The sequence below is a fragment of the Aythya ferina genome (assembly GCF_964211825.1).
Source record: "Aythya ferina genome assembly, chromosome: 8".
NCBI classification, from domain to species: Eukaryota; Metazoa; Chordata; class Aves; order Anseriformes; family Anatidae; genus Aythya; species Aythya ferina.
Window position 1 is genome coordinate 33,497,702 of NC_140304.1, and position 22,222 is coordinate 33,519,923.

Sequence of the window (22,222 nt, forward strand, 5' to 3'; positions counted from 1 at the left end):
CAGCACTCGGCCAGCGGCAGCCCAGGTCGTCCCGCCGCGGACGGGGAGCAGAGGGGGCCTTGCGGGAGTCCCGAGATGAAACCACTGTGAGCGGCTCCCGGGCTGGGACCGGGCAGCTCCGCTGCGCGCCCCGATTCCGATTCGCAGCGGCGATTCCCGGGGAAGAGGAAAGCTTCCGGCAGCCGGGGTCCCCGGACGTCGCCCTGCGGTGCTGTGCCGGTCACATCGCGGCGGCGCGGGCCCTCGAGATCCCCCCGCCCCACACCGCGCCATCCGGTCGGCGCGACGGGAGCACGGCGGCCCGGGCTGGGGGACGGCATGGGCAGCAGCCCGAGCCCCACGGGGAGATGCCCGTAAGCAGTTTCCAGACGAGCGAGGAGGGCCGGGCCGGGGCGTCCCGGGACTGACAGGGTCCCCCGTCCGCCAGCGAGAACACTCGGGGACCCGACGGGCGCGTCGGACCCTCCCGCTCGGCGTGCCCGGGGCGGGGAGCGGGAACGGAGCGCGCCTGCGGCCGGCCCGCGGCGCCCCGCTCCCGGCGTAGCGGAGGCTGCGCGCCCGCGCCCAGCCCCGGCCGAGACAGCCGGCTCCGCCGCCCCTGCGACTGGGCTGGCTTCCGTCGCGCCATCCTGAACCTCGTCGTAGTCAGAAAAGAGCGCTACTTGCCTGCCAGTCTGAAAGACTTTGTTGCGGCAGCAGCTGTTAGGGATCCTAAGACTAAATTTAAGCGAGACTCGGTCTAGGGTTAGATCAGTTTTAGCGCTGGGCAAACGAGAGACTTACTAGGGACATACCGGATTCACTAAGGCTCGGCGCCGCCACGCAGTCAACTACAGTCGTACAGATTCGGGGCCTAGAATTTGAAACAAAAATTTCGGGGGGTGGGGGGAAGAGCAAGTATTATGGGGTTAGTCCTTTCCTAAAACGTTTCAAAAGCAGAATTCTATTTTATCGAACTCAGTATTTCCAACCGTCCGGGCAACTTTCTCAGCTTGATTTATGGAAACGTCACAAAATGTCTCACATCTATCGTCAGAGCAAAAACAAAAAGAGAGGGAGAAAAGGGTGGAAACATAACGAGAATTTTAATTAAAAACACCTGTCTAGTTAAGTACGTGCAGAGAAGCAGATACCCCGATTATTTACCTCACCTGCGATGGACAAGCTGTTGCTTTATTCCCCTGAAACGTCCCGAGTATGCTAGCAGTATTTGGTTTGGGGGGGGGGGAGGGGGACGACACGACACACACACACACACACACACAGACACACACACACTCTCTGTGGGGAATGTGTACGCGGAAAAAGCATACAAGTAACCCCCTCCGCTAAGAAAAATGTTCTAGTTCTCCGGAGAGATGTGAACAGCCGGCTCCTAGAAGCCTCTGTCCACAGCGTGAACAAAGACACGGATGTTAATTAGCAACATCCGTGATCTTTGAGGCTTAATTTCAGAACCGGAGTAATGCTACAGCCTTTGGCCAGCTCAGATGTTCTCTCTTTAGCTTATTGAGAAAGGTTTTGTAATGGGATCTTGGAAGCGCAGAGAAGTGTAGAAACAGCAAAACAGAGTTAGGAGTTGTGAGTCTCTCTAAGCTATAGGAATGCGATCGGGCTTTAGGTTTCAGCAGGACGGAAAAACCTTTCCCGTTCATACGTAGCCTTTCTGTCGCGTTTTTCTTTGCTAATACGGAGAGAGATGTAACTCGAATCTTTGTTTAGACTGGAGGGAGAGAGAAGCCGTAGCAAACACTGAAGAGAAACGGGAGGGGCGGGGGTGTCCTCTGGTGTTTTTTCTTTTTCTTTTTTCTTTTTTTTTTTGGCTGGCTGAACAAAACCTGGCGCGGGCTCTCTGGTGCAGATAACGATCTCGCTCTGTTCAGAAGGCGGGTTTTGCGCAGGAGGTGAGGCCAGCGAGCCCGCGGAAGGCAGGTCCCCGCGCGGCAGGGTCCACCCCCTTGAAAACAAAACTTTTTTTCCTGCAGGCGCTGAGAGCAGAGACCCGGAGCAGGGTCCCCGGAGCAGCCTCATCGCGCCCCCGCCGCGGAGCTGGTATGCGGTAGGGTAGTGCCATGTATTGGAAGAGCGACCCGATGTTCGTGTGCAGGCTGGATGACAAGGATCTTCCTGCGCTCGGCGGCCCCTCGGAGAAGGTGAGCGGGGCGGCGGCACAGAGGGAGCGGGCGGCGGTCGCCCGGCAGGGGCTGCACGGAAGCGAGCGCGGCGCCGGTGCCCGGTGCGGGGCGGGTCCCAGGAGGGAGCCCCGTGCCGGCTGGCGGGTTCCGCCTCTCCCCGCTCAAGTCTGGGGGTCCCGGGACCTCCGGCTGCGCCTGCTTGGCGGAGAAGCACTGGCTGCCGCCGCGACCATCAGCGGAGAGGCTCCGGTCGGGCCCTGCAGGTGCTCGCATACGTGCGGGCCGGGACGGCCGGAGCTCCCCGCCTCTGCCGGGCGAGACTGGCTGCCGCCAGCGCTGACAGCGGTCTCCCGTGCGCTCCCCCGTAGGCGAGCCCCGCGGCGGCCGACGAGGACTCCTGCTCTTCCTCCGCCGCGCTGTCGCCCTCCTCTTCGCCACGGTCCATGGCCTCGGGCTCCGGCTGCGCCCCCAACAAGTGCGTGTGCAGCAGCTGCGGCCTGGAGATCGTGGACAAATATCTGCTGAAGGTAAGAGCGCCCGCCGGACCCTGCCCTTCGGGCGGGGTTCCGGCCTGACCTGAGACTGCAGCGTCTATACCGAGACCCGCGCCGCCCCTCCGTCGGCACGGGGCCGTGGCCGCGGGGGCCGGGCGAAGCCCCATGCCCGGCCGCCCTCGGCCAGGGGGAGCACGGCGTCCGCCCCCGGGCGGTGCGGGGGGAAGCTCGACCGGGCCGCGGCGGGCGGCGCTCGGGACGGCGGAGCCTGGCGCGGCAGCGGCGTCCGGCGCCTCGAAGCCGTGCTGGCTCCCGGCACACATGAAGATCCTCGGAAACCGAGCTCAACGAGAAAACGCGACAGCGCTGCGAGCGGATAAACGAGCTCTAAGGAAACATGCCCCCTTCTCTCGCTTGTCTCCGAACCGCTTCCCTTCGTCGCTGGTACTTTGGCAGTTAGCATCCGTAACGTTTAGCACGTTATTTTCGCTGCAGCCGAGACGGTATGCCCTTCGGCTTGCAGATGTGAGTAGAACTACTGCAGAAACGGCACTTAATGCCATGAAGCTAACTGCACTAACTGCACGTGTCTGTGAGGTTTGGGCCTTTCAGGAAAGCTGAAGTGGTATTTATGTTTTGATAACAGTTTTCTGTTTTGGGGCTGCTTTTTCTCACGTTCTCTATGAGGAGCGTGAAAGAACACTCTTCAGTACATGGTTAAGTTTCTGGTTGTGCTTTATGCTCCTGATTAAGCAGTGGTAGCACGACCCATTTTTTATTAGCTATTTTATAATATTTTTATTTTTTTTTTAGTGAGATGCCATGAATCTAAAGGCAAAAAGTACCTATTCAGAAGCATGGAAGTGAGCTACTCCTCTAAAACGTGTTCTACTAATATCTGTAGAAGAAGGAAATCCGTGTGATTGCAGAGCAGTTTTGCTAGTCTTAGCATTCAGGACTGAGCAAGATTATTTAAAATCGAAAACGTGGTGGTCTCTAAGTATAAAATTTAAGGCAGTTGGGAGGTGGCTATTTTCCTCTAGGATTAGAGCCATTAGTTTTCCTGGATCAGACTCTTGCCTCTCCACTTTCAAAAGTGAGATTAGAAAATTCTTCTTTCAGTCACTTGATTGTAATAGGTGAAGCTTTAAACGAAGTCATATATCCTGCAAAGAGAAAGTTGATAGCACCACTGAAAACATCAAAATAATCTGTTTAGATCATTTGCTTTAGATCTCAGTGGTGATAAGAAGGTCAAAGGAACGTGTATGTCGGGTTGGCATTCATTTAAAACAAGGTTGTTGCAGTTCAGGAAAGCTGTATATCATTTGTGCTAGTAAACCCCAGTCACCGTTACAGTAGGCTGGTTTTGCACACGAAGTGTGCTGTGGAACTGGGAGCAGAGCTGACAGAAATTGGTTCTGTCATCATTAACTCCGGTGATATTTAGGTAGGTCATTTACATCACTGTTTACATCACTGTCTTCTGTCTGAAAAACTGGGATAGTGTGGCTTGGAGAGAAAGATTTCTAAATGATTATTTAGACTTCAAACATTATTCCCTTCTTTATAGGTGGTAAAAGAAATCTGTGGTGGGAGCCTGGTAATCTTGCTAATCAGCAGCAGCGTGTATTCTAATTTCAGCCCTATAAATTAACAAATAAGAAGGTAGAAGGATGACATCAACCTGGGCATGTAACAAAGCTACTGATTTCTTCTATGGAAGAGCATTAGCCTCTCAAGAGCAGTCAGTGCAACGAGCTTTGTCTTGCGGGATGTCAGCTTGTGCCTTGCACCGCTGATGCTGCACGGAGCTGTGTGCCAGCAGCCTGGCTGTGCATGGGATCCCGTTGCCTTCTCTAGGGGTCCTGGTGTGGGCTGTAGTGGGCGTCGCCTGGCAAGTCTTTGTGTGCAGAAGCACTGGGTGGGCTTGGTCTGGCCCAAAAGCTGCTGTCCTGTGTCTGTCTGCAGTGCATCCATTTTAAAGAATAGTTGTGAGGCTCAATTTGGTGACAGCTGTTATCAACAGTTTCACATTATACTGTGGTGTAAATTTGTCAGTCTATGAAAATATGGCTGCCAACAAGAATAAATCTTGAGGGAGCATTGAGCAGCTGCAAGATGTAATATTAAAACCTCAAGAATGGCTGAAATAGGCTTTTCCAGCCTGATCTGTAAGATTTGATACCTTACTTTCTCTTTCTCTGTGGCTTGTCTGGCAGCATTTTTATGAAAGGAACATCCTGGATTATCTCAAATCTGCTGTTTTGCCATTCACAGTATATGGGCTGAAGTTCTTAATGTTTACTATAGGATGAGAAATGGACACAGGACACTTAAAAATAAAAATTCGTATATCTTAACTTGCTGGTTGCTTGCTTTATGTAATTTCTCCTATAAAATCTAGAATTATATAAACACCTACTACTTACCTTCTGTGGTCAGTGGGAGTCTTAGGTGTTTAAATCAAGTTATAAGCTGGTGTGTAATGCACAACATGTTCATGACAAAGAATTTTCTTTATAAGAATGAAGAAATGAAAATTCCACATAACTTATACATGGCTTTTCAAAACTCCCGATTGGCTACTGCTTTCCATGACTATAACTAATTTCACTGCGGGCATTACATCTTAAACAATTGTTGAATTTGCTATAAAAAAACTGCTGATGTCTTGAAGCTCTTCAATCTATTCCCTAACTTAGCTTTATCAGAAATTGACAATTGATGATATGGTGTGTTTCATGGTGTGTTTCTACTTGACAAACCATGTTGTTTCTGTTTTGCTTTGGTACTTTCATTTTAAAATTTCAAATCACTTTGCAAAGTTTGTTCTTTGTTAAGCAGGAGTTTCTGCTGACTGGGAAGTAGGAGCATGTAAGTTAGCAGTAAGGTCATGCGAGGCCAAAACTTGCTCTGTTACTGTAATACTGTGAGAACAGAACTGGTCACAAAATACCTGTGTAGAACTTGAATCTCTTGCTTCCTCTTCCTGTGCTTTTAATTACAAAGCCATGAAAGCATTTTCTGAAGACCTTTGTCAAATTCATTAACCCCTAATATGTATGCAGTTCTATAGGCAGTTTTGCCTTGAAGATAAATTTTCTGTGAATCACAGTATGTGTTGTTTATAGTCTTTTCTGTTTGTATGAAAAAAGAAAAAAAGGCCTTCTGCCACTACTATTAGTGTTTTGTATTTACAAACTGAAAAGCATCTTTCTTTTGGTGTTCTTGCAGGTAAACGACCTCTGCTGGCATGTGCGCTGTCTCTCATGCAGTGTCTGCAGAACGTCTCTAGGAAGGCATACCAGCTGTTACATCAAAGATAAAGATATCTTCTGCAAACTTGATTATTTCAGGTATATCATGTAGCAATATAATTTTGTTAGATAAAATATCACACCTCCTTGTCAGGTTTTGCTTTGTCTGTAACTAAAATGTGTGTTTAGACTATCTTTATATGATTTTTTTTTCTTGTTGCCAGTTTAAGTAATTGAACTACTGAGTTGGTCTTTTGTTTGTTTGTGTTGTAGAGGGATTTGGGAAACCCCCAGTCTGCCTAATGTACCTATGTACCAAGTCCTTTTTTTTTTTTTTTTCTTTAAGTTATCCTAGCTACTGCATTTATAGAATAATTTACCTCTGTACGCACAGAGGGTGGAAATGTTAGTCAAAGTCCCTATCAAAATAAAGTTGTAAATCTATCACGTGCAATGTAAAAATTGTGTAAACATGTAAATCTATCATAGCATTACCTAAGGGCGATTGAGAATACAAGGTAGAGTTGAGATGACTTTCTGTTTGGACTATCACTCTCACTGGTATAAGACGTAGGATATCCCATGGAAATACTAAAACAACCCGAAATAAATCTCTAAATCTTTAAGATGGTTGCAGCGGTTATACCTTTCTATGATCAATTTGATTTAAATGTGAAATGCTCTTCAAGATTAATTTCTGATCATGTAAGGAAGAATCTTATTAACTCTGGCTAGCATTAAAAGACTTTCTGGCCCCAGTACTTAAGATATCAAATGTTCAGTTCAGTAAGCAGGAAAAAAAAATTGCTGTTAATTTTGGTGTGACCACTAGTACTTCCCCATACCAAAATATTTATGGGATTCTTACCTGTGTAGTGAATGGATTATGGTCAGCTAGTCAGTTTTGACATGGAGGGAGGGAGCAGGTTGAGTACTGCAGGCATTTGGAAGAACAAAATACATTTTATGGGACTTAAAATCTTTGCAGACTTTTTTTTTTTCAGAATGCTTATACATAATTCAACATATCCTGGTTGCTAGTTTTCTCTTGAAAGAGCAATATTCTACAGTAGCGATGTAAATATTTGTCCATATTTGAATTTCTTTTAAGGATGAAAAATCATAAACATGATGGTAATTAAGGAAATTACTCTGGAGATGTAGGTTGTCCCCCTTTTGCTAAAAGGGTCAAAATGATTAGTGAAGGATGATACAGCTAAATTATTTGGATTACCACTACGGTAATGTGAAATATATTTGAATAAATGGGAGGATTTTGAATGTGAGGTCTGCTGTTTTTATCTCCCACTGACAGCTTTTGAAAGAGATTGCTTTTGTAAAAGGAAAGATGGATTTTGAATTCGTTTTATAGTTCAGAAGTTTTGCTCTTTGCCTTAAGGAAATCATTAACTTCTGTAGTTCAGTAGTAATCTTGCCTTAAAATTGCACATACAGACTTGCTGATTTTGTTGCAGTTAAAATGCAGTTATGTAGTCCTCCTAGTTTTGTGTGGTCAATGAACTTGGTGTGGATCTCAGCTGAACTTCCACATCACATAGACACTGACACTCCTGGGGTGACTGTTTTGCCCAAGATGGTTAGTGTCTGAGATTTTAGCCTTCTGTTGGCCTTTGTTATTTGCAGGCGGTATGGCACCCGCTGTTCCCGCTGTGGGAGGCACATTCATTCTACTGACTGGGTCCGGAGGGCTAAAGGAAATGTATATCACTTGGCGTGTTTTGCCTGCTTCTCCTGCAAAAGACAACTTTCTACTGGAGAGGAATTTGCTTTGGTCGAAGAGAAAGTCCTTTGTAGAGTACATTATGACTGCATGTTGGACAATCTGAAAAGAGAAGTTGAAAATGGTAACATCCAGCTTTTAAGAACTGTTTGTGGCTTATTTTTAATTAAATTGTTGGGTTTTACTTCATCTTCCTTATTAAAAGAGGTAATTATCTAGCTTTACAAAGGCTGGAAGCACAGGTTCTTGAATTAAAATAATGTGCAAATTATTTGATGTATAAAAGTTATTTTTATTCTTTTTATTTTAAGTTTGTGTAACTTGTTTTTTATCCCAAGGAAGAGAAAGTAAAGCACGTCTCACTGATAAAATGTCATGTGGGTTCTATCCCTTCCATTTTTTGCAAGGGAGTTTATTGGGGTGTTATGGGTGATGGTGCCAGATCAATTTAACTTTAAGCAAAACAATTTTTTTTCAAGATGAAATTCAGCTGGTGAGCTACTGTTAGTTACTGTTGGAGGACAGTCTGATTTATGAACAACATAATTTGAATGCTTAGGATACAACAGCATTGTTTTCTTTTTAATGCTTCAGGTAATGGGATTAATGTGGAAGGAGCATTGCTAACAGAACAAGATGTTAATCATCCAAAGCCAGCAAAAAGAGCTCGGACCAGCTTCACAGCAGATCAACTCCAGGTAAATGCAGTGCTAAAAACTTGAGTATTTCAGATTTATGCAGGACATAACTCCTGAACTGATAGGAAGACAGATGTGAGGGGTGGTGGTGGGGAGAGAGAGGTTTGTACGCTTTAAACTATTTCATAAACTATCAAGACGGAGCATGTTTCTGGAATAGTTTGTCAGTTTCAATGGTTTCATATGAAATAGTTATCCTTCAAGCTTTTTTTTTTTTTTTTTTTTTTTTTTTCCCCCTGAGGGCAGCTGGTAATCCTGCAGAGTGGAAACAAAAAGGTTGATTTTTTGATTGCTTGGTTTACATCTATTTGATCAGACATTTACATCACTACACATAATGCAGAATATTTTTAGAATTACGTAGCATCAAGAGTTATGCTAGAGATGGGTACTGTATGACTTAAAGACATTAAGAGGCAGGAAGCCTGGATTTTGTTGTGTACAATAAAGACTGTAAAAGTGTGTGTTCTCAAAATGGGTAAGTATTCTGGGTTCCTGCTGATATTCATGTGAACACAGCTCAACTCTTGTCAATTACTTTTTTCTTGTTTCTCTTTGGTTTATAAAGAAGATGAGCAGTAGTTATCATTTCTTATCACCGTTGTTTCATCTAAAGCATAATTCAGCATCTAATTCATGTCAATACTTGCTTTTTAGATCAGATTACAGTCTTGGCTATATTTATATGCACTAGCAAGATAGACTATCAATAGGGACTCATCCTTGCTCTTCTTCCTTCTCTTCCCCTTCTCTCAGCCTTTACAAAATGCTTCACAGGCATACTAATTCTCAAAGTATCTTTTGAGCTTTGCTGCTGCTTGTTAAAACATACTAAGCTCTGTAGTCTTGGTGTCATGTTTCAAGAGCCTAGCTTTGGTATTTAATGCTGCATTTTTTTTTTCTTTTTTTTGGGGGGAGTGGGGGGAACAGGGGACTTTTTCACAGAACTGGGTGGAGTAAAATACAGGAAAAGTGTATTTAAAGTTCTTGGCAGCAGTTCTCTTACTGTCTAATTTGTTCTTGATCATGCATTATTGAAACACATTTTTTCAATATCCCATTGTACTAGCTCAACCACTAGTTATATTCCTTTCCATTGTCAAGATGAAAGGGAAGTGGGAGCCTAGGAAGTCTGAAAGTATCAAATAAAAACTCCTTGTAGGGTCAAGCCTGCCCTGAAGGGGGAGGGATGGGGACTGCCTGCATCTGCTCTGCTTTCAAGGTTTTTTATTGTTGCTATCTTGGCAAGAGTTAGCTCTGGACTGCCTCAAATATGAGTAATTTTTCCCTCTGGATCACCAGCTCACTAAATTAGAAAAACACCATGACCAGGGCCATGACCAGCTCCCTGTGAAAAGGGTAGTAGTGAGACCAGACTTAGAGGCTTCAACCTGTAGTGGGAAAGAAGCTACAGCATTCTCCCTAATTCTAGCTACACATCCCCACATTCAGTTTATAACATATCTTCAGCAAGTTTCTGGATGTACACTGCCACTACACTACCATTTTGTTTTTGTTTTTTTGGTGTCTCAGTTTAAGTTCTATCTTGTCAGCCTGTCCTCCTCTTGTCCATGGTAAAAACAGTTGAGGGAAACTAAGCAGAGATATAATAATGTGCATCATTTAAGCAGCACTGTATAACAAGACGTGGCTGTTCAAAGCTTGGTCTGCTATTTCACCCATGACTGGAGACAAGGGCATAAAAAAAACTGAAAACGGCATAAGGCAAGGATGTTAAGCTTGAACTTCTGGAGAAGGGGGTCTGTCTTTTCCAGCACCAACTGAATGGGAAATAGTTCCAACTAATCGAGCAGAAACTGTATTCGGGACTCCTCCTGGTTTGACATCAATGAAACTTTCATGTTCTCTTTTCCTGTTTTAAATAGATTGTTACCTACTTCAGTGGATGTGTGATCTTGTCAGGCTTCTTGTTTTAAGACACTTGCTGTCTGTTCAGTGCCTCAGTCTCTGTACCTTTCCTTGATATAAGACTTGATTTCCACTAAGAGAAGTATCAGAGGAAAGAGCCACTGTCAGAGTGGCAGCGTATAATAGTGTGTGTAGTGCTTTGTGAAGTACTCCGTGTTCAGAAGGGTATCTGTGCTCTTTGTCTTTGTATGGAATTCAGTTGGAAAGTAAATAGTTCCAACACTTCTGAACATGAAGAGTAGTAGTCTGAATCCTTGAAATAGGCAAAATATGCAGACCGTCAAGGGACAAGATACAGAAATGAGAAACTAGTTTACTAAGTTGCTGAAGAAATCCCACAGAAATCTAAGTCTTACTTCCTTAAATAAGGTAAACTCTTACAGGCTTCAGAGTTGTTTAGGATGCAGGCCAGGTTGACATCTCTGCTTCGTCCTTCCTCAAAAATTGTAGCTGATATCATAATGACAAGTATTCTCTTCAGTCTTCATTAAAAAGAAGAATCCAGCAAAGCAGTTGCATAGTGCAGGTCAGTCAGGGTGGAGCGTGTGTGTCTCTCATTAGTGAAAAGTAAACGAGGCACAAAGAGCTTCCAAGTTGCCTGCATCCTCCATGTAGCTGAAAAGAGGATTGAGTTGCTCCATATAATACAAGATGCCAATAGTGATTGACAAGTTCAGGAAGGCCAGTCAAAGCTCATTCCTTCCTTATGCTGTGCACTGTGGTCTGATGCTTAAGATGTTTTCTTTATCAAGCATGTTTGAATCACTCTACAGTGGATTTTCTCATGCAATCACAACAGAACACTTTGTCTATGTTTGGCTATTTCCAAGCAGAATTCATTTCTTTCATTTCTCAAAAATGTCTTGATTCAGATAAACAGAAAAAGGGGCTTATATTTTGGATTTGTTTTTTTGCAGATTTTTTTGTTTTCCTAATGTACTGGGGACTGTCTGGAGACTAGTGGTTAAAGCAGTTTCCTGAAAGCATTGAAGGAGGAGGGTAATAGTCTGAGAAGAGTCTATAACGTCACTCTCAAGACTGCACAAAAATAAAAACTTGTAATCTCTTATCTTTCCTTTTCAGGTTATGCAAGCACAGTTTGCTCAGGACAACAATCCAGATGCACAAACACTTCAGAAACTGGCAGAAAGAACAGGCCTGAGCAGGCGTGTTATACAGGTGACTGTGCTAAATTACTTGACTAGCAATCTGATACTCATCCATTGGGAATGGTTGATGATAAATCAACAATAGGAATGTAGTTATTGTGAGATTTTAAAAAATCTAATCTGGTGGTTTTAATATAACTTTGGACAACTTCCTTAGTCAGGAGTAGGTCTAGAACCAAAGTGCTGATTTGGATGATTTGCTGTAGTCCTCTTGTGTTTTGTGTGGAGGATTATTTATCTTCCAGGAAGAAACTCCTTAGCTTAAATAGTATATAAATTGGCACTAAGCTTTTTCTAAATATAAAATTGTGATTTCAGTAGCCTGTTCTTAAGAGCTGCACTTCTTGAAAATGGCTTGTGATATGTAACACAGACATGAGGATTAAGGATCTAGTGATTTAAGTATCTAGTGGTATAGAGAGCAGAGTTGAAATATATGCCTAAACAATTCAAAACTGTGAGAAACACAAACTTAGATTCTTACTTTGCTTGAAGATGCCTCTCAACAATCATTATATTCATGCTCTTTTTGCATACAAATATTTTTACATATGATATAATTTATAAATTTTGTTGTAAATAAAAAGGAACTTGCGGTTCCCTTGTCTCAACCTAGCTCAGAAGACTGACAGCGCTTCTGTAGAAGCGAGGTATCAGGTAGCTGTGATTAAGCTTTTAAAAAAGTTGAAGCTTGCTTGCTTCTCAGCATGAAAAAGTAAAACTGGTATCCTGTGAAAATCTGTTCTGCGGCCAACAGTGTTCAGGCGCAGACGGATCTGTCCAGTTGTGTGTCTGGGGGCAGCAGTCTAAACTGTGCTGCTGGGCTGTTGTGGGTGTTGCTCCTCAGTCCAGCCAGGCACTTGCCTCAGGAACCATGCAGCCCCTCCCAGTGCCTGTTCTCTGCCTCTGCAGGCTACTGGTTGCTGCAGAAGCTTTCCTGACTTTTCTGCATGTGCTTAAGGCACCATGCAGTCTTAGAGTGGATATTTCTTCTTTTGGACTGTCAGTGTTATGCTGAAGGCCAAATTAACTAACTGATCTGAGTGTTTTTTTTTTGTTTTTTATCAAGTTCATGTCAAAGCAGAATGCAATTGATCAACATGATGTAAATTTTTCCCCCCTTTTCAGGTGTGGTTTCAAAATTGTAGAGCACGCCATAAGAAACATGTTAGTCCTAATCATTCATCTACTGCTCCTGTCACAGCAGTTCAGCCCTCCAGGCTGTCTCCACCCATGTTAGAAGAAATGGCGTACTCAGCATATGTACCCCAAGATGGGACTATGTTAACTGCTCTACATAGTTATATGGATGGTAGGTACAACAACTTTCCATATCCAAGTAAAATCATTATTGACTGTAGTGAGAACAGTTTACCAAGCATCAGTTAAAGAAGCTTACTGATTTCTCATTTCTAGTATTCTTTATAGAATATCTCAAAACTGTATTTGCTGTCTGTGCCTCATTAAGAAGTGTGCCACTTCTAGCAATAGTCCTTCACTGTAATAGTGCAGCTGAAAATCTGTGTGTGAAGACCGCTTCTTGTACTTCCTCCAAACTGTGAATGTTAGTAATGAGAAGTCAAACACTTTAAAGTATTTGTGGTGTATTTTCCCCCATATTTAATTTAAGTGAAAACTGTTCACTATCCAGCCCCCAACTCTTACCCCATGAATTGTATGTGTACTAAATCCAGCAACTGCACTGAAAAACTTCATCTTCCTTCACAGTGATGCACAGTGGGTGGGGGAGTGGAGGTGGGAGGAATCTGGTTTTCAAAAATGTTTGTGATTGTGTGGTGTTTGACCTGGCAAGTCAACTTTGTCTCCTACTTATGATTAGGAGAGACTGAAGGATTTGGAAGCACTGGACTCTGAGCTGCATGTGTGGCCTGAGTTCATTCTTCTCAAAAACTGTGGTGTAAGGTGGGCTGTGGATGAAGGCGTGTGAACACTGGGCCCAAAGTGCGGGGTTGGTGGAAGTGTCTGTGATGCCAGCTGGTGCCTCCTGGTGTCAGACTTGGCTAGAAAAACAAAGCTTGCTTAGTTGGTTGAGGACTAGTAAACTGTTACTTACCCAGTGGGTTTTAGTAGCTAATTTACTAGCTAATAATCTTTTTCTACCTCCAATGAAGTTGACCAGTAAATCTTTCTGTCTTTATAGCTCATTCACCTACAGCTCTTGGACTCCAGCCTTTGCTACCCCATTCAATGACACAACTGCCAATAAGTCATACCTAATTCCTTTCTGTCAGGGATATAAGCTATTAAGGATGTAATCTTAAGTCATTTATTGTATATGAAAAATATCATTGGAAAGGTATTAATGTTAACTTTTTATTTAACATATAAAGCATTTTCAAGACCACTTCTGCTGTCCAGGTATGTAAGTATGTATTTAGCCTGCAAGACACTTTTATGGATTCTGCATAAATAAATATTACATTGTTTACAAGCCTTATTAAACACCTTTTTGTATTGTCTGGAAGTAGTCCACTCTAGTTATGTATTTGTTAATTTATTTGTCATCAAAAGAGCACTTTGCCTAAAAGAAAGGACTGACAATTGTGCAAAATGTTTACAATTATTTGTGAAATTGTAGTTTATCATTAGTTTGTATCTGTAAGTTATTGCTAAAAGTATTACCTGTATTTGAGTTGTATACAGCCTATATGTTAAAGCTTATTTCTGTGAGTTTACAAAAAATTTTGTTGCAAATATTTTCAACGTGAACTAAATAAAGTTTCTGCTGTAGCATGCTAAGCAAAAATGTTGCTGTGTTTATGGCTGCACTGTGATTATTTGTGAAGCGTTTAACTTAAATCTTCATATTTTAAGAAAAGGATGCTGGTATACTTAGGCTGCACCAGACTCTTTCAGATGTGTTCATCTGCCTTACCTGATTTTAAAAGTCCTTCTAATGAGTTTAAATTTGTCTTGAAACACCTCAGATAAGTACTCCTTTAATGTAAGTATACACAGCAGTGCTTCTCCTGAGGGTGAAGGTGCACACCTGCAGTGTGAGGGAAATTGTGGATATGCCGGGCAGATTTTAACTGTGACCTAAGTTAGTGAGTGGAGGAACTAAATTTAAATCCGCTTTAGTATTTGACATTTGTACTAGTTCAGTTTCTGATTTTTGTCAGGGTTTTTGCCTTCCAATTTTGCTAAGCAGGAAGATTACTTAAGTATTACATATTAGTCATCCGCATTTTTAAAGTAACATCTAGTTCAGTATTTTGACTGACCTGTATCAAACTGCATGCTAATAGAAATAGGAATTCTGTCAAATGCTGGAAAGTATGCTGTGTTTAACAGTTGCTGTGCTAAGCCTTAATTGAAAAGTATGTTTTGACATGCTGATTTGATGGTTAAAGGTTAGCGTATACCATGAACTGAACTGATTTTTGTCTTCACAGACTAGTTTCCTTCCAGGATTTAAGACGGGTAGATCCAATCTGCACACCTAAACTCTACTTGCATCAGAAGGAAATCATACTTTTGAAGGTGTGTGTGTGTGTCCTTTTTTCCTCTCCAACTGAGTTAGCATCTCTAATGTGTCAAATTTCGTAACTGTTCTGGTCAAACCATTTCAATGTGTTAATAAAAGTAATATTCTCCCACCACAGGAAGATGATGGCTTTTAAGAGCATAATTTCAATGCCAAGCTTTGAATTACTCATGTTCCATAAATTAAATGTCAGCACTATTTGCAGTGCTACTCACAGATGCTCAAGTTAATCTGAGTAGCAAAAGTAACCTCTTTGCACTGGCACAATGCTTTTTCTAGGCTAGTATACCCTGCCACAATGTCTCACAAACAATGTTTAAGACACAGGGTGTTGTAGAACTTGACTGACTTTGTTTTCTTCCAATGTGTCATTGAAATTCTCTGGGTGGAACATTGACCTGAATGCATCACTTTCAGTACCCAAGGTAGCCCCATATATCTGCATGATACAAAATTGTATGCATAGCAGTAGACAGATAGGTTCTTGTTTTGTTGTCTGATATGTAAGGACAGGACCTTAGGGTAAGGACCTTACTGCTAAGGTTTTCAGTTAAATGTTAACTGATGCTAATTTAGTTCTTAATACAAATTGGTAATGTAAAATACTACTCAATTGTCATGTTTTTATAATGCAGCTTGACTCACACATAATCTCTTTCTTTAAAAAAAAGTAATTCCTAATTTGAAGGACGTAAGCAGCTTCAGGTTTCTTAAGACAAAGTAAGGACAGACCTCTTTATGAAACATCCCATTCTGTCTAGCTCCACAGTTAGAGTAGGATTAAAGTAAACAGTGAGCAATTTCCTCACTTCCCAGTGAAAATAGGAAGCAGGAGATATCTTTGGCTACTGTGAATGGATGAGCAGCTATTTAGAAAGTGAGGCTGGAGAAATGTGGAGTTGAAAATAGGAAGTTCCAGGAGAGGATCTGGACTTTGAGCATTGCCTTTGAGAACATAAGACCTGTGCTGCTGGCCTGCCTTGAATAGGCTGCATGGAGTAGACAAGGTGTATGGAAAACCAGGAGTCTTAGTCTGGTGCTCTCAGCTGAAGCTGTTGTTGTACCATGACTTGCAAGTTTGAATGCTTTTTCTTTTTTTTCTGCTGGTTGTGTGCTCACTTGCATTTTTGATAGCATGTGCTGCTGAACTCCTCTGACACTGGAGCTGTTCTTACTGCTTCCTGCTGCTTTAAAAGAGTAACACACTGCTTGGCTGAGAAAATTTGTGGGATGCATTTACAGGAAAAGAATGTGGCTATTGCTGCAGCAGGAGTATAAAATAGTATGTTTAGTGTCTTTTAGGCTCAATGTATTTGACTTAAAATTGAAAAGCAATGTTGTATGAAATAAACTAATTCACAAAATAAATTGGTTTTAACATGTGACTTAGAAGTAATGTATCTTGAACAGAAAATAATGTAGAGCTGTGCTTAGTGCTCTACTTCTTGGGTTATTTTGCAGAAGAACTCATTCATCCCTCTGATCCTAAACTGTTTAGCCTACAAGGTAGAATGGCACTTCATACAAACTACACTGAAACTTAGCAAAGAAATCCAAAATGGAACTAATGATGTAAAATGTCTTCTGCACCTAGAGGTTCTCAAATGAAGAAATATCACTAACAAAATCAAAGCTCTGTCTTGAAAGTACTGAGAAGACTGGCTATCAACTTCCAGTCCTCTTTCCCTTCCTTCCCTCACCTATATAGCCAATACGTTCTTGGGGATGGCTCGTGTATTACTGTGTGTCAGGACAAGTAACTGTAACTACACTGCAAAATACAACTTAAAATTCATTATATTCAACCTGTTGTGGGAAGAGGGGAAAATACAGATGAAAAAATCTATGCAGTACAAGTTTCACAAGATCTGTAAAGGACGTTTGCTATTAGAATTTAGTAGTTCAGTTTGCAGGGTACAGAAGCAGGATACAGAAATATCTATTGCACTAGAATCTTCAAGATCCTTCAGAGATATTTCAAACTTAGTATTTAAATTAAATACTGGGGTATAAATCCTTTGAAACTCCGTCTACTCAGTGGAAGTATGTTTTTTTCATAACACAGACAAATCTGAGAAGTTCTTGGATATTTTCTAGTCTACATTTCAGTCCAATGAACAAATACTGGTCATAGAGAACTTTGTCTAAACTGTTGTTAAATGTCTCCAATGTTAAAATTTTTTACAGAACCATCAGGAAATCTGGCACTTAAAATTAATAAAAATAAAAATATATATTTTTTTCTGATTTGTCTGATTCATTGAGTTTTCCGTACTAAGTTGCATATGTGAATTGTCTAATTGATTCTGTTCTGGTTTTGTCCATCTTCTTGAAGCACAGCTCAGTTTTAGCAAAGCCCTTAATGGTGCTCAGCAGGAAGATTAGGGCATATAAATTGCTCATTGCTATGTGTTCTGGGATGATGACTGCTTTTCTTCTAATAGCACTACACTGCACATTCTATTTGTGACCAGCTCTTATTTTGTCTCCTGTTTACAATTCTCCATAGATTATTGCAGCCTAGGTAAGCAGCTTATATTTTGCCATACTGAATTTCACCCCACTTCTTTATTACTATTTCTCTAAATTGTCAATCATTCTGAATCACAGTTCTGCATTCCCCAGTATTGCTTGTTTTGTGTTGTCAGAAAATTCACTAAATCTATTTATACTGTCATCCAAATAATTAACTAAATTACTGACTGGAGCCTGATTCTTCTGTAATTCCATTTTTTAAATAGGAGAAGGTATCATCTGAGTTGCTTGCAGCTACTTACTTTCAAACTTTTCTACCCAAGGTTATTTCTATATCTTGCCTATGTCAGAATGTGACATGTACAGCATCTTGATCACCCACACAGCTGTTACCCTTGCCAAAAGGACTCTGGGCCAACTTGATAGTCTTACTGTTTGTATTGTTGATTCTGTCAGTCTGGTTAAGATTTTCTAATTCTCAAATAAAATAATTAGACTGAAACTAAACTATGTTGTTGAATTCCCTGGCTTTCTTCTGCCCATTCCCTAAGATCTAAGCACTGAGTGTCTCTTAAAAATGAGTTAGTAATTTGTAAAGGTTTCTGTCTAGCTCTACAGTCCCAGGATGAAGTGCAGCAGGTCCAGTCTACCCAAAAACATTTAGAGTGAAACTTCAAGAGAGAGAGTTTTTGTTGGCATTGGCCCTAACTTGTTCACAGACTATTTTTTTTGGTCAAAGCTGATGCAGTAGAAGGTCTAGCATGCCATTCCTGTATTCACTGACAGGAGTTTTAACTCAGAGCAACCAGTCAACAGCAGCTTTACTCTTGCTTTATTAATAAAAGTACAAATACTCTTTTCTTTACCCTTGATGACATTTGCTAGTGTTTTTTTGTCTCATTGTCCAGAAGTTCATGCTGTTTTATATATTTGCATTACGGTAACCATCACCTGTTTTTCTGTATTCTTTCTATGTTGAAGAGTTGCTTAAAGGCTAGGAAAATTGATCTTTTTACACTTCTACCTTTATTTATTATTTTTCTGCATCTGTGGGTAACTTATTAATAGTTGTCACTTATCAATAATTGTCCTTTCTGAAGTTACTGGTGATTCCTGTATGTTCTCCAATGTCTAGGGCATTTTACAGCTCAGTTCTGGATTTGTGGTATGCCTTTTTGGCCCCTTGTGTTTATCTTGCAATCCATTGCTCCTTAGGACACACACAGTGATTTTATAAGTATGGATAGTCAAATGGGTGTTTGAGGGATAACATTGTTGTGGTTTCCAGAAATATTTTGTAGGCATCTGTACTTTTGTCTCCCTCTTCCTTCTCTTTTTTTTTTTTTTTTAAACTTGCATCACATTTAGTCTTATTACTGACTCAAAAGTCAGACCAGTCTGACAGATGAACTTGATTCTATCCTTAATTCAAATGACAGCTGTTCATTATGTCTTTTGTATAAGTGCATATGTAGCCTGCTGTAACAATTGAGGTGATCTTTTCCATTCTTTGCTGCAGTAGTGGCGCTGAGTAACAACCTAGAAATGCTTCTAGTTGCGCTGTAGGCTGGTGCAGAGCAAGAATGTGGCCTGCTGCCCGCTGCCTTAGCACTGACAGCCTCTGCTAAAGGGTTGTGTTATTTCACACTGCTGATTTTCAACCACAGCTCTCATTACAGTAGTGTACACTTAAACTCTAAATATCCAGCTGTTTCATATGAACTTCCTGGGCAACTAATTGGGAATTATCTGTGCACCTGCACCAGAAATATCTTACAAGTTCAAAAATTTAACATAAGAATTTAATTCCGTGTATTATTGTTGTTGCTAGTTACCTTTTAACCCCAGTTCATTCTAGAATTTAAGAAAACAAAAAAGCAACTGGTTTGTCATACAAAGACTTGAGAACTAACAGCACCTTAATCTTTGCTTACTAGAAAAATTAAAATAATTTATCATTAATTTCAGTGGAAGAGAAAAAAACACTGGTTTGGTTGGTTTCTAAAATCCATAGCTGGTTGGATGATTCTCCAGAATAGTGACATCTATGGACAGACAAAGACAGTACAACATTAAAACTGGAAACAACTGCTTTCAATTTCTTGATATACACTGAAATATATGCTTATACATTTTTTTTTAACTCTCCTGTTTCCTTTTAAAAAAAAAATAATCAGTGAATAGTTACTCAAAACATGATGATCAGTTTAACTGTCTTTCACATGTTCTCAAGTTGAACATCAAAGAACAAGGTACTGTTTTGGGTATCCATTGCAATAGTGCACTTTTAACTGCTTCAATACATGGTAATGGAATGCAATTCTAATATCAGTTTTAAAGCGTGACCTTCACAGAATCAGAATCATGGAACAGCTGGGGTTGGAGGCACCTCTGGGTCCATCTGTTTCAACCTCCTTGTTTAAGCAAAGATCCTCAGCAAGTTGCCATAACCTCTTCCAGATAGCTTTTGAAGATTTCCAAGGAACAAAGGAGGAAACTCTGGGGAACCCAGAACTGGACACAGCACTCCAGGTATGGCTTCACTAATGCCAAGAAGAGTGGCAAGATCACCTCTCTTGACTGTCTAGCAATACTTTGTCTAATGCAACCAAGAGCACTGTTAGCCTTCTTAACAGTAAGGGCACGCTAGGGCTCATGTTCAGCTTGGTGTCCACCAGGCCTCCCAGGTTCATTTCTGCCAAACTGCTTTCCAGCTGGGTGCTACCAGCATGTCCTGGTGCTGGGGTTGTTCCTCCACAGGTGCAGAACTTTTCACTTCTTGTAGAATTTCATGAGATTCTTGCCAGACCACCTCTCCAGCATGTCAAGGTATCTATGGATGGCAGCACAACCCTCTGGTGAGTCAGCCGTTCCCCCTAGTTTCATGTTTTCTGCAAACTTGCTGATGGTGCACTTTACCACATCATCCAGATCATTAAGATTTTAAACAGGGCCGACCTAGCATTGACACCAGGGGTACTTGACTTGTTACTGGCTTCCAGCTAGATTTTGCACCCCACTGACTGATACTTTCAGGGCTTAGTCATTCAGCCTGTTTTTGATTTTTTGATCCACCTTGCTGTAAGCTCATCCAGGCCATACTTCAACAGCTTCTCGAGAGGGATCTTGTGGATAGTGTCAAAAGCCTTACCAATGTCTAGGAAGACAATATCCACTGCTCCCCCCCAAATCCATCAGGCTGGTTACAATCTTCTGTTGCCTTATGTAGCTATCCTTGCTTCAAGCAGAATAGTTTTTCTGTTAAGTTATAAGAGGACGCTTTTTCTCAGTTACAACTCATGTTGTAACTAATGTTCTCCCAGTTAGGAAATACTGAGCCCAGAACACGCCCTCCATTTCTGGAGGGTAAAAGAAACAGGAATGCTGTAGGTACTTGGATTGTGCTTTCTTCAGCCCTTCATATTTGAAAAAGCAGGTATGTTTAGGATTACTTAGAACAGCATAATCTCAAGCTCTGGAGGTGTACATTTGTTATAAAACCACCCGTTACTTTAAAATTGTTTACAGATTTTTTTCAACAAGTCTGGTAGTAATAACTGCAATACAAATGTATGATAACTGCTTTTACTCTCTTGTGGGGAAAAGCATTATTATAGGCTGATATGCTGTATAAACTTAAGTTAAAGACTTGATGAGTCATTCTTAGTTCTTCCACATATGCTAAAATGACCCCTATAAAATGTTTCCTTCCCTCTATTTTAAATAAATTGCACATCACAAATATTTTCCAAGAGAAAAGTAATTCTTAATTCTCATATGCATTCACTCTCTATCCTAGTGTCCAATGTTATCCCCAGCTGGCTCATCATCAACACTTAATCTTTCTAACTATAATCTTTCTAACTATTTAGGAATGGTGATTTTTGTACTCCACACTTGATCCTGATTTAGACAATCTTAAACACACAATCAAATGGCTTTAAATGTGATCTTTTATGAAAGCAATTCCAGAAAAAAGGGGGGGGGGGGGAGGGGGAGGGGAGGAAATCTCTTAGTAGAGGAGATTTTTCAATTTGTAAAACCTTCAGGGATAGCACCAGACTTACCTGGATCCTTTTCCAGCAAAACTTTAAGAGGAAGAAACTAAGTATTCCCAAAGAAGTTGCTGAAGTGATTATATTTCTTCATCCCTGAACATACATAGTTTCAGCCAACGTTTCTATTGACAAACTATAATGTGGTTGTTCATAGTAGTAATATCTATAAGCCTTGCATGCTTAGTTTGCTTTGAATGGAGATTACATTCCCCTCCTAACCCCCCACCTTTTCTACTTTTCTCATTCTGAGTGCAGAAACTTCTGCATTACTTACATTTGACAGACTTCCCAAGAGATTTGCATCTCACAGAGTTGGATCAACAATAAAAAGAGACATAACTGAAAATCACTAGACATATGAAAAGGTATTTAAAATGTTGAAGTATGAGTTGTGATTTTTCTCTCTCTTTTTTTTTTTTTTTTTTTTTTTTTTTTTTTCCTGAAAGCTATCCATCTTCTGTTTGAAATAGTATTGGCTACAGTACGTGAAACCTTGAATAGAATACAAGTTAAGCTAAGAACTGAACATTTCATGTGTCACGTGACAAAATGAACTCTGCACCAGTCCAGCATTTGCACAATGCTAGTAGATTGGTCTATCCACTAATATTGCTTTTATAAGCTGCATTCAACAGCCATAATAGTGCAAGATTTATTTTCAAAGTAATCCAAATACAGCATCAATAAAAGAGTCATGCTATGTATTGTATCCTATGGTTTTAGAAAGCTTTACATTATCTACCTAGAGATCAAAT

General features: G+C 41.2%; 1 protein-coding gene across 3 annotated transcripts; it reads left to right on the forward strand.

Moving 5' to 3' along the window:
• The first annotated feature begins 338 nt into the window (after positions 1-338).
• Positions 339-14,193, forward strand: LHX8 (LIM homeobox 8). Of its 3 annotated transcripts, none has more exons than XM_084527491.1 (9): positions 339-353; positions 1,986-2,153; positions 2,504-2,662; positions 5,867-5,988; positions 7,534-7,754; positions 8,225-8,328; positions 11,341-11,436; positions 12,555-12,738; positions 13,588-14,193. In XM_084527491.1, exons 2-9 carry the CDS (start codon positions 2,073-2,075, stop codon positions 13,662-13,664), a joined length of 1,044 nt encoding a protein of 347 aa, XP_084383617.1. In that variant the 5' UTR covers positions 339-353; positions 1,986-2,072; the 3' UTR covers positions 13,665-14,193. The 3 variants fall into 3 exon arrangements, with proteins under 3 accessions (XP_084383617.1, XP_084383616.1, XP_084383615.1); XM_084527490.1 differs by lacking the exon at positions 339-353 and adding an exon at positions 1,175-1,195; XM_084527489.1 differs by lacking the exon at positions 339-353 and adding an exon at positions 1,202-1,904.
• Positions 14,194-22,222: the final 8,029 nt, after the last annotated feature.

Excerpts from the sequence above, each read along its gene's own strand:
- LHX8 (XM_084527491.1), top strand. The coding sequence starts at position 2,073 with ATGTATTGGAAGAGCGACCCGATGTTCGTGTGCAGGCTGGATGACAAG. Across the intron at positions 2,663-5,866 it reads TGGACAAATATCTGCTGAAG|GTAAACGACCTCTGCTGGCA; the intron begins GTAAGAGCGCCC and ends GTGTTCTTGCAG. Across the intron at positions 12,739-13,587 it reads TCTACATAGTTATATGGATG|CTCATTCACCTACAGCTCTT; the intron begins GTAGGTACAACA and ends CTGTCTTTATAG.